Source organism: Lactuca saligna, chromosome 6, assembly GCF_052625555.1.
Source record: "Lactuca saligna cultivar CGN05327 chromosome 6, ASM5262555v1, whole genome shotgun sequence".
In the NCBI taxonomy this organism is placed as follows: Eukaryota; Viridiplantae; Streptophyta; class Magnoliopsida; order Asterales; family Asteraceae; genus Lactuca; species Lactuca saligna.
In genome coordinates this window covers 57,200,447-57,213,490 of record NC_136422.1, presented here as the reverse complement: position 1 = coordinate 57,213,490, position 13,044 = coordinate 57,200,447, and the positions used below count along the sequence as shown (strand labels likewise).

General features: G+C 34.3%; 1 protein-coding gene across 1 annotated transcript; it reads right to left on the bottom strand.

Moving 5' to 3' along the window:
* Positions 1-2,363: 2,363 nt before the first annotated feature.
* On the bottom strand, positions 2,364-6,076 carry LOC145001255 (protein NRT1/ PTR FAMILY 7.1-like). The gene is made up of 6 exons (XM_078960622.1): positions 5,721-6,076; positions 4,927-4,986; positions 4,650-4,731; positions 4,156-4,373; positions 3,472-4,037; positions 2,364-3,275 (listed from the first exon to the last, which is right to left on the bottom strand). Exons 2-6 carry the CDS (start codon positions 4,963-4,965, stop codon positions 2,441-2,443), a joined length of 1,740 nt encoding a protein of 579 aa, XP_078816748.1. The 5' UTR covers positions 4,966-4,986; positions 5,721-6,076; the 3' UTR covers positions 2,364-2,440.
* Between the last annotated feature and the right edge of the window lie 6,968 nt (positions 6,077-13,044).

The following is a 13,044-nucleotide window of genomic DNA, read 5'->3' as shown; positions in this document are numbered from 1 at the left end:
GAAATTAAAAGATAATTTAATGACAATTGAGATTCATAGCACCAACATGTCAAACTATAACAGGAGGTACAATGCATAAAACAAGAAATAGAATGAAAAATCTTTTAAGAATGACATTGTATTCTTATAGAATGAAGATTCTTTCAAGAATAAATTACTATAAAGAATTTTATTCTTATAGAATGTGACAAAAATTTCAAGAATGATGTGTTTTTATAGAATGTGATTGAAAATTTGTTTTTTTTGGACCATAGATTCTTGAATAATATTAATAATAGATGATTATTCTTTAAGAATGTTGTTATTCTTCAACTCATGGATCAAAAACTTGATATTCTTCAATAGGTTCATTTAATAAGAATATACATTTTTTAACATCCTACTTTTGAGGTAATTCCAAATTTTAACCCTAAGTAAAATGATTTTGCTATTGGCCCTTATGCGTGTGCGATGTTGCAAAAAGGCCCATAGTGACATTTTTTGTAAATAATGGGGTGTGGGCATGTACGTTGGGCATACTCTTAGTACGCAAGGTGTACGTGGTGTGATCCCAAACCTTAATTTTTAGGGTTTAGACCCTATTTAACCAACTTTATGGCCTACAAACCTCATCTCTCATCAGCCTCCAACACCTCCATATAATCTTAGCAAAGCCTAACTACTTGTTTGAGCATTCTTGACCCTTGTGCATATTTTTGGTGGTCTTGAAAGAGAAAGAAGGAAGTAGAACCACCTTGGAAGCTTGAAGGGGCTTTGGATATGGGATCTCCACCTATCTATCACCCTCCAAGAGGTATAAAGCTTTAAACTTGGCTTGTAATTCATTAGATCTTGCTAAGTTCTTTGATTCATGAGCATTTTGGTCCTAAGTCTTGACCTTTTTAAGTATGGCTTGATCCATCCCATTTTAACAGTCCTTTCAAGCATTGTCGGAAGTTTAGAAGCATAGAAATAGGGTATTGGTTCTTAATCCTTCGAAATGCATGTGCTTGGTTTTCTTAATGGGTTAAGAGGTTGGGGTTTCTAGAATTTAGCACTTATTGGCCTTGCAGGACCATAAAGTTGGAAACTTTATGGTCAAGAACGATATTTGGGAATTGGATCTGCAATTTAGTCGTAAAAGCTTAAGTATTAAGCATTTATTGTGTTCAGAAGAAGTTCAGTTGCGTACGCTGGGTGTACTAATTGGTACGTTGTGCGCATGCGGTCAAACCCCCGTCCTTGGGCAACTACCGAGTACGCCCCACGTACTGCTGAGTATGCCCAACATACTCAGTTGGACTGACTCGGTTGGGTTGACTCGTCTGAGTTTTTGACTTTGACCCTTGACCAATGTCAACCTAGGGGTGATTTGAATATTTTGGGCCTTAGGATTGTTAACTAAGCTTAAGTCCCAGTCCTATTTAGGTGATCGGTAGTGCTGACTTTTGGAGCTGCGTTCTGTTCAACATTCATTTCGGACTAAGAGGTGAGTTTTTCTCACTATACTTATGGGTCGAATGCACAAAGTCCAGCCTATTGGATTAGATATCTTGATTTTTTGTATGATGTTATATAGAGATATGTAGTTACTGGTTATGTGATTAGACTGGTAGATATATGGGACTAGCTATGATTGTGGTTTATTGATTGATAATGTTTATATATATATATATATATATATATATATATATATATATATATATATATATATATATATATATATTAAAGCTCCCTAGCTTAGCTTGCCTCTAGGTTTTTTCCATAATTTTTTAGCCACTTTATATTTTTTGGAAAACCTTTATATTTTTTGATAAAAAAAAACATAAAAACAAGTCCTGGGGCGAAGCCTCGGCTTTCCTCCTAGTATTATAAAAAAAACCAAGGTTGTAAAACGTTAGCTAGTCGGTGGACTGGAGTTAAGGGATTAATCGGCTAGACATAGATTAATCGGAGGATTAATCGGGGACTATTAATTGTTAATTCGTTGAATTTTCAAAAATTAGATATGACTAATATCATAACAAAGATTATAAATATCACTAATATTATAATAAAATAAGTTAATATGATTAATACAACACTAATCAATCTTCAAATGGTTCTTATTAAGATATGACTTCTTCAAAATGTTAAATTTTCATTGTTTTCTACTGTTTCATTCATTTTGTAGGTATGGATTAATCGATATGCGTTCTCTAATCAGTTGGGTAGTGCCTAGGGATTAATTAGGACCTAGTCGAGATTTTTACAACAGTGTAAAAAACACAAACATATTTTTTAAGCATTTGAAATCAATCAAGCTTATTTATAACAAAAGAAATAATCATATTCAAAGAAGCAACGTGTTATTAATCTCAAGTTCACTAGAAAACTTTAACAAACCATAATAAACGTACCAAACTATCTTAACTTTTTAACATAAACAAGATGTGCTAACAATTTCAAAATACTAAACGAATTACCCTTCTTCCTTCTTGGGTTCATTACCATTTTCCTCGACACTAATGCACTTGTACTTCCTCGCACAATAAACATAGAGCACCAAATCAAATACAGTCAAGATCGCAATAAGGAAATAAAACCGATCCATATGACCATCATTTAAATCCTCCGGAATCCACCCAACTTTATCACCCCTCGCAGTAATACTCATCACCATATGCACCAAAAGGCTACTAACGTAATTTCCAAGCGAAATCGAAGCCATACAAAGTGAACTTCCAAAACTTTTGATCCCATCAGGAGCTTGGCTGTTAAAAAATTCCAATTGTCCAACATACATAAAGACCTCAGAAGCACCAACAAGCACGTATTGTGGCACTTGCCAAAATATGCTCATCGAGCTCGTATGTTCCTCGGGAATTGACCGTTTTAGCCTTTCCACCTCCGTGACTCCGGCCGCAATCATTGCTAAAAGACCAATGATCAACCCTATTCCCATTCGTTGTAGCTCGGTTAGACCTTTAGGGTTTCCACTTAGTCTCCCGACTAGTGGGACTAATACTGTTCGGTAGATCAGCGTGCATATCAGCACGCTGACAATGTCGAAAATCGACATGCTGGCAGCTGGAAAATGGAATTTTCCAATATAGGAATTCATGGCCGCGCCTTGCTCGACAAATAGAGACGCCATTTGAGTGAAAATTACGGAGTATATAATCGTACATAGCCAAATTGGTAACATTCTTATAACGCATTTTGCTTCTTCGACTTGTGTCACCGTACATAATCTCCAATCATTTTGTGGCCCCATTAAATCGTTCTCTGTTATCACCGCGGCCTTATCTAGACATCTAAAATATTAACACCAAAAGGTTATGCTAAAAATATATAAAACCATAGATGCTTATAACGCGAAATGTAAATCACAACTAGTGTACAGGCATATCCAAATTCGTTTTTACTAGAAACTCGACATTTTTTGAGAGGAAATGCAATGGGATTAAGAGCTTTTTAATAAAGTTTATCTTTTTAATAATCTTGACTTACTTGAACTCCTCGCTATGGAGAATCTTTCGACTCCCTTTGATAGCCGATTCCAACCCATCAACCTCATACAATTGCTTCTCATCATCAACACGAACTTTCCACTTCCTACAAGCTGCTACAAATACTTGACCAACACGTGGCAAAGGATTTCCCGAAGCCTGAACATACCGATAATGAAACGAACCACAGAAAAACAATAACAATGCCACCACCGAAGCTGACATAGACACCCAAAAACCAGTTGTCCAATGACCAATATCTTCATAGTACACCAGAATAGAGTTCGAAAACAATGATCCGATGTTGAGCGCAGCATAGAAGTAAGCAAAGAAAGCACCTTTCGTGCCTTTTTCTTTATGTTTTGGGTCTGATTCATCGAACTGATCCGAACCAAGGGTGGCTAATGTTGGCTGGTGCCCACCATATCCTAATGCAACCATGTAAATCGATAAGTAAAACATCATCGTTCCTTTAGTTGAAGTTGGAAAACAATGGTTCACTCCATCTCCACATCCGGAAGGTATCACTAGAAATAGCCATGATGTTAAGGATAATAGCACCAATCCCTACACAACACGATTTGTTAATAATATCATGTTAGAAACTGTTATTGTATAATTACTTTACCATAATCAACAAGAGGTTTTAGAGTATTTTTTATGATCTTTTATTATGTGATTATACCATGACTAAGATGAATTGAAAGATTGCACAAGTGAGATAGCGACCCCAGTAAGAGTCACTTAGGAAAGCTCCGAGAAGGGAACAAAGATAAACAGTGCCTGTCCATTTGCTAACGCTATTTGCTGCATCTGCATTGCCTTGACCGATGACTCTGGTCAAGAACAAGACCATGTTGACTCCAACTCCGAAGAATGCAAATGTTGCAAGGGCTTGATTTGCTGAAAAAAGAGCAAACGATTGGAAGAAACTTGAATTGATTAGAGATGAAAATATTGAATCAGTTTACTCACGAGTAATATGGCTAAATAATGGTTATATTTTCTAAGCAATGGATCAAATATGCAATTTAGAAAACTTGATAGAAAGTCATAAAAAGTGTACTCATATGTTTATAACCTTATTTATTATATTGTTTTATTTATCTATTGTACACTTTTTTGGCATTTCATAGGTAATAAAAATTGTTCCTTTTGGATGCATGAGAGAATATTTACCAAGAAGGAGAAACGCTGGAGCCCAACCTCCTCTTTTTCGTTTTGGTTTGGGTTGTTGATGAATCGGTGCTCGTTCATCATGCTATTGTCATAAGTACAAGAAAACAAAAGTTATTAGTATAGTGTATAGACAGTAATAAATTCAGAAAATATATGAAAACACGCAAAATCTAATTGAGGATATAACTTGAACACCTTTATTAATTACAAAAACTGAAAGAGATAAGGGTATCTGCTAACCTGTTAAACTGAAATTGAAATAAAATAAAATTCTTACAATTATGGAGATCTCCAAGGGGACATTGTTTGAAGCCATTGCAACTTCTCAAAGATTCCTCTAAAAAATTCAGTTGCACGAAACTTGTTAGCATCTTTAGGCATAAAAAATCATAACTAAAGAAGCCTTTTGTGTCACAATTAGAATATCAAGTATCATGAATAATTTTTATCAAGTATTTTAAGAGTTAATGTCATTTGTCGGGATGTTTAAGGTTTGTTTAAATAATGTGGTTTAGTTGGGTAAAAAGCATACGGTATGTTACCATTTAACATCATTGTTGCTTTCAATTACAATAAGAAGAGACCATCACGTAAGAATATATTTTTAGCTATACCCACATGCTTTTGGTTCAAGTAATTAATTGAACTTTGTTCCAATAAATTAAAGATGCATCATAAAATTTAAATATAATTAGGAAAACAAAGGCTAGATGAACAAATTTTAATCATTATTTCATCTTCCATATTACAACATTGTAATGTAAATAATTATAATTCTTTGCACTTGTGGAAAATCTATCTAAATCTACCAATATAATTATGGTTTTGTAATTTCAGTTTACACGACTATCCCTGACTGAATGGTAGCATGTCAAAATCAAATAATGCTGTTTGGTAATATGTAGTAAAAATGTTTTGTATATGGTAACTAATTAAGCCAAAAATATTTTGTAGTAAAACAAAAAGAAATAAGAGAAGGCCATAATATACAAAGCAATGAATGTACATTATTGTTTATTACATTATATTCTAAAAAGTAAAAACAATAATTTATAAATACAAAAATTAAACCTCTTGTATAGCTTTGAGATGGAGAGGATGACAGGTTCACGGGGTGTATATTCCGGCGAGGGTGAGGAGGTTGTGTCGGTAAAAACCGGTGGAGCCACCAGTAGTGCCGGCAAGATTACGACTTGACCTCGACTTGCAGGAAATCTATAAAAACTTGTTGTCATTTACGTTAAAAGAACAATTAGTGATGTAGATCGTACTAGACGAGCACAATCTTTTTTCCTTCGAAAGACAAAATCCAAGAAACCTAATATGAGAAACAAACAAAAACCCAGTAATCTGGAAACAAGAAAGATGGTACTCCAAGCTTCTTTTTGCCAAAAAGATTAGTTATGAATGTAGATACCCTAATTGGGGATATGGAGATCGAGAGGTAGATGGGGAGTGTGATGTATTGTATGAATATAAGGCTATAAGCAAGGGGATTAGAAGTCTTAAACAAGATTAGAGATTGCGTAACAAACTGCTGATAGAACTCCAAAAACATCTCAAACTTCAACTAATCTTTTTTGTGCGTGTTCTTTTACCAAAATATTTACAACTTATTATTACTTTTTGAACTCTTTTACGACCCAGCTGGATTACACATACAAATTTAAATTTCATCTCCAATTATTTTATTTTATTTTTAAATAAATAAGGTTTTCTTTTCCAATCGTCACATTTTTTTTATTGATATATATAATTAAGGCTTTGTCTAACTACTTAGATGAAAAACTATTTGTTAGCTTATTAATTTATCAATAAGTTACTCATGTTTTTTCATTAATTAGAATAACAAGATTTTGGAAAAATAATTTCAACATATGTTTGAACATTTTTGTTTTTCTTATTGCTAATATATTAAAAAGATTGTTGATTAATACCATTAAAATCCTACTTAAACTAGACAATAATCATAGAAAATTTTCATCTAATTCCCACATCACAATTTATATTTCCTATGTTTAATCCATTTCATTTGACAACCACTTAAACCGGAGGACACCTCACCACTCGTTTTTTCGTTTTTTCTATGACATATCAGTTTTCCATTTACTCACAAACTCAACAAAATCTAAGAAATTGTATCTTTCACTTCTCATTTTTTATTTTGTTAATATTTTATATAAAATTATATTTTATTTGTAGAGAATTAAAAACAATAATTTTTAATATATATTTTTTTATAAATGTTTAATATATATATATATATATATATATATATATATATATATATATATATATATATATATATATATATATATATATATATATATATATATATATATTAAAAACTAAAAACAATAAAGAAAATACAAAAAATAGAGTTCCTCAATCACACAAGGAGAGAGAGGGTGGGGTACTCTCCCTTCACCATTTCTCCGCACCGCCTAAATCGCACCCAAGAGTGGTGTTCCATTTCCCTTCACCTTACCCACTCCACTCATTTGGTCCTCCCGTGACAACAAGCTACATATCTTGCATAAAATTTGTTAATAAAGACATATTTATTAAATATATTTGATGATCATTATTACTTCCAATCTATTATTTATTTGATTGGCCTATGACCTTCCTTTTTAGTTAAAACTATTCGTTATTTTAATTGATACGTTGTTGTTACTCGATTAAAACATAACATGTGTAAGTCATTCCAAACTCTAGTTGTTTTGCCATTTTGATTCATTTGATTATAACTAGTGACAAACTCAAGGATATCGTTCCCTATAGAGCCATAAGATTTGCCAAATTGGTATCATAACTTCCAACGAGATCACTTCCATTGCCAAACGTGTAGTTGATTGAATTGGAGAGCTTCTTTTCAAGGAAAAGTTAAGTGAATCAGTAAAAAAAAGAGCTCACCTCCAAAAAAGAAGCCAAACAAGAACTTTCATTACAACATCTTTTTGTCGGATGTTGACACACATAGTTCCTGATATAAGTTGAATGAATTTGACGTGCACGTGTGTTTGGTCAAGCTAAGAGTCATGAATAAGCTTCTTTTCTATATAAATATTGTTAAAGTTGTTGAGCAACCAAAACTGGTTGAAAATCTTGTCATGCTTGGGTTAGGTCTGAGTGTTAAAATTTATAGATAGATATCGTTTAATTAAAAGTCACACGGATATATGTTTTGTCCCAAGAAAATGGTAAATGGAAAATTAGGTTTCTGTTCAATGTGCCAAATGTGAGATTTTTTTTTGGGAGATAATCATCAAACACTAAAAAGTATTACAAAAATATAAGAGCAAAATATTAAGGAAATATTGGAGTAATCTAACCACTTTATAATGATATTTTAAAATTAATAACCAGTTTTTCTTTTGAAAAATGAATGCAAGATCCGGAACGGTCATTCCGGACTCGTATTTAGTAAATTGTAACGGTTATAGGTAGGGATGAGCAGTTTTTCCCAAATCTCGATCTCGTACCGGTACCGAAACGTACCGAATGTAAAAATATGGGACGGTACTTAGTACTTCAAATACACGAAATTCGGGAATCGGTACCGTCGGTACCGGTACTAGTATTGAAAACCGGTATCATTCCCGGTACCGGTACCGGTGATGTTAATTAGGTTTGGTACTCATGATTGAATTCGATCGAATTCGGTTTTCGGGAAATCGGGAACGTTACGGGTCGGTACCGGTTCCGTCCCACGCTCATCCCTAGTTATAGGATCCGACCCGGTTTTGTGGTCCCCCTATAAATATCGTTTCGAAGTTCATTTCAACATCACTTGTGTTCGAACCTATATTTCGGAGACCATTTCGAACTCAGTAATTTCAGACTACCAATCCAACCGCAAATGTCATCTTCTAGCAGTGAAGAGTATCATTTTTTATATGTAAGTATATAATTATATGTCTTTACTTTAGGTTGTATGTTAAAACCTACATAATTTATGTAATTATATAGGTTTTATTTGTTTTTCTGTGACTTTTAGTGGTTTAAAGGCAATTATAGAATTACATTTAGTTATATATGTATGCTACATCAAAAAAAAATCTTACAAATATCCTCATTTTGACTAATCCGGAATCCATGTAACACGTCCGGAATACGAGGAACAGTTCCGGAAGATAGATCCAGAATGTTTTAATCCGGAATCCTGATCCATAATGTTTTCATCCGGAATCCTTATCCGGAAATGGGATTCGGAATTTTGATCTGGAATTGTGTATTCTGGAATGTCCTCCAGAACATACATACAAAAATGTCTAATTAATGATTCTTTTGAATTGTGTAGCATGACGGAACATACGAAGCGGTTGTCACTATAACCTGCAGGCCTAAACTTGGGCGGGAAATCTTGGCTCGTTTACAAAAGTGAGCAATTTGTGCGACCATGTTTAGGAAATCATGTTTTGGTGATTATGTGAACATGTCGATGGGTGTGGAATGTCACACTTTACTCTGTCACTATTATGGATGAGCATAGGCGAGTACCTGCCTCATTTGGCAAGAACCGGAACCGGAACCGGTGGTTCCTAGAATGTTAGAACCAGAACCGAAACCGGTCTAAGTAGTTCTTAAATTTTTGGAACCAGTCTCGGAACCGGCGGTTCCGGTTCCAAGAGTGGTTAACCCGGTTACATCAACATTATTAATTTTTTTCATCAAAACCGCAATTTAGTTCGTCGACATCGAATCAATTCGAACCAAAGACGGACAAAATCGGACAAATATATTCTAAATCGATCTAAGTAACATACACATATTCATACTATATATATATATATATATATATATATATATATATATATATATATATATATATAAATATATATAACCGGAACCGCTTAAGGCGGTTCTTGTTCCGGAACCGGCAGTTCCAAGGCGGTTTCGGTTCCGAAAGCGGGTACCCGATTCCGATGCTCATCCCTAGTCACTATCTTATGTGCAAGGAGTATACTACTTTGCCTCCGGTTGACCTACAAGAGCTTCTATTTCCGGTACACAACTAGCGGGCTTTCTTCAATAAGAAAGCATTTTGTTTGATTATCGACTTGTAGTTCAGGAAGTATCCCCCCCCCCCCTCGGTTCTGATTTTGCACAGTTCAGACAACGTGTATTTCCATTTTTTGCCGCTTTCATGTTCGGTGAGAATGGTTGACCTTATGCACATGTTCAATGACATACTTCATCAGTTAGGTGAAGCAGACATGGTGAAAGTCTCCCTGATGTATATGCTAGAGCCTGGATTTTTAGGAAAATACCCTCGACAGCCAGTTACTAATGAACTTCTTGCAATCGTCTCTATATTAGAAAAGTTTAATAGGTGTATAGTTAGTTACATATATTATATCAAATGATACATATACTTATTAAGTGTAATTGTTGACACATGTGCCTATGGGGCAGAGTGATATGGGATTTCACATACAAACAACTATGTATTGTCTTTGACAAGATTAAGGGGCATTTTATAGGGTCGAAGATATTGTGATATATCGAAGTCTTAGGTAGTAGTCAATGTATTATTTAGTTGTCCATTTCGAAGATTTCACAACTTCGATATTATATGTATTTATCATGCACGTATGTTTGTAACTCTTTTATTGTCGAAGTCCTAATATACTTTTTGTATTTGTGAGTACTATAAATAGTATTGAGTCTAGGTTGTGAGAGATACTTTTTGACGAACTCCATTGTAACTTTCTCTCTCTCTCTCTCATTGTAACCTTGATATCCAGATAATTAGAGTTGAAACCAAATCTTATTTACTTGATCTTGTTCATTTACATTCATATTACACGATTGATTTCTCAACTCTTCAACTCGTATCAGAGCAAGAACCATCAAATTGTTTGAGGAACTTCTTTCTCGTTTTCAACTATTGATTCATACTTTTTTATTCAACTTTTTCCTCATTTGAAAACGTATTTATTCGAGCGATTTTTGAGACTTGTAGATTCTACAATCGAGAATCGATCATTTGAATCTGATTTCATTCTTTTTCAAGCTTTTCTTCTTTTCCAATCAATTCGATGGAAAATTTGAATGTGAATACGATGATGGACTACACAAACCTTCTAGGTTCATCTACAAAAATCCCAATGTTACTTCTTGAGTATTATGACCAGTGGTCGGATCAAATGGAGGATTATCTAAAGGGTACCGACGAAGATCTATGGCGTTCGATTGATAAAGGTCCATATCGAGTTGCTCGTGTTCAAGCAATGGGAATAGCAGCGCAAAGTAAAGATATGACAACAACTCGTTTAAAGAAAGAAGCTAGCGATAAAAGGTGTATTCGTGAATTATGTTGAGCCTTACCACTTGTCACACCCCCGAACCAGACGGCGAAAACGTTCGGGAGCTATTGTGACTCAATTGAATACCATCACAATGAATATACATGAAACATAACATCATTCGTCACCAACATTCGAATATTACAACTGATAGTGTTTACATCCATTACATTGTCTCAAAACATTATATTCCCAAAAATAAATTGTTCAGTTCGTTAATAGATAAACTGCAAGCCATCACTGAGTACATTTTCCTTTGATTCACTGGTTACCTGAGAATACAAGTATTTTGAAAAACGTCAACATATGAAATGTTTGTGAGTTCATAAGCGGTATTTGAAAAGCAACGTTTTGTATTATTTTGAAAACCACCAGAAAATCCGATATTTTCTGAAAAGAGTTTCTGAAAAAGTTTGTGAAGATCCATAAGTATGCTTGTTTGTTTCTATAGTTGTAAAAAAAATGTTCATTAAACTTGTGTACATTTCGAAACTGTATGTATTGAAAAACCCTAGGAAAACCCGATGTTTTCCTAATACTTTGAATTCCATGAAGTTGAAATAAAACCATTGTAACGCGTGAAGTCATTAATTCCAGGCGACGTCGGATTATTTTTGCGCATGATTAATTGCTATAAACAAGCGTTACACAAACGACCAGTTTATAACTATACTAACGATCCCGTAGGCGTCGTCTGTACTAATCACGTTATCCAACCGCCCTGACTCCGAGTAATCCCACATCCGAAGAGAAAGAGGACACAAAGACCCCGATGACTCCATTAACCGGTTGGGGATAAAAAAAAAAAAAAAAAAAGGGTACGAGGGGCCCTTGACCCGCCTCGCATGAAATACCGACTTTACTAGCAATACCATAGGACCCTTGGGGACCAATAGTATAAAAGCCATTGAAAGTCCTTTTACGTTGTGTTAGGTCATGTAAGAGCCAACAACTTGTAAGGTAGAAGCCTTCGGGCCTTAAGATCAGGTCATTGGGCTAGCTAGGCCCAACAAACAAGATTTTACACTTTGGGGCCCAAAGATGGTGCGTAGACATCTGTGCACTCTCACGTGTATATTGAATTACCAAATGTTTTCGTGTATGAATCGAGTTATCGTCGTGTTAGTATTTTCGGATTGTTATTGATTCGGGACCGAATCAATTCGTCTAACAACGATTTTTGGTATTGTTGTGTATTGTATTACGTAGGTAGTCGCGGTGCCAATATTTGATCAAGTTGCGTGCATTGAATTAGCCTTGAAAGTTTTCTGTTATCAGCCCCTCATTGTTTGTAAAATTTACTCTTTTCAACCCTCTAATTAAATAACTTTCCGGTTTGGTCCTTAAATCATTTTTCTTGACATTTTAACACCAAAAATTATTGAAATTAATATTTTTCAGCATATTTTTCATTGAAAACAGTTTAAGTCCCTGAAATTGCAGTTTTCTTGGTTATAACCCCTCTTTTTCGTAGTTTTTACAATTTTGGCCCAAATTGGAAAATTTTTGCAACTTTGGTCCGTTTTAAATTTGAAAAGCATTTTAAACCTTTGAAAAGTACTTGGAACCTTAGTAGTCCACTGTTTTACAGAAAAACACAGTTTTGGCCCTTCAAAACAGAAATTTTCGCATAATGGGCCCTATTGGGCCGAAATTGTCATTTTTAGCCCATTAAGCTTGAAATTTATATTTTTAATCCTCCAAATGAGTATATTTTCAGAAAATATTTCATTGAAACTGTTTTGACACTCCTCATCCATCAGAATTCGTGATATGACATTTTGGGCCCCTTTAACTTTATATTTTTAACATTTTATGTCCAAAAATTGAGGTTTTAGCCCAAATAAAATGTTATTAAGCCATTTAGCTATTTTTCTTGGAACACTTTGTATGTAGAAATATACTTGATGCTAGTATCATTAATCATAAAGTATATCTCGGTTTTTAGGGGTTTTAAGGCTAGATCCAACATTATAACACACAAAAACACACATATAAGCGTAGAAATCATACAAGGCATACAAAACATATATAGATCTACACTTTCACTTGTATTCCCCCCTCCCCCCCCCCCCCCACAAAAC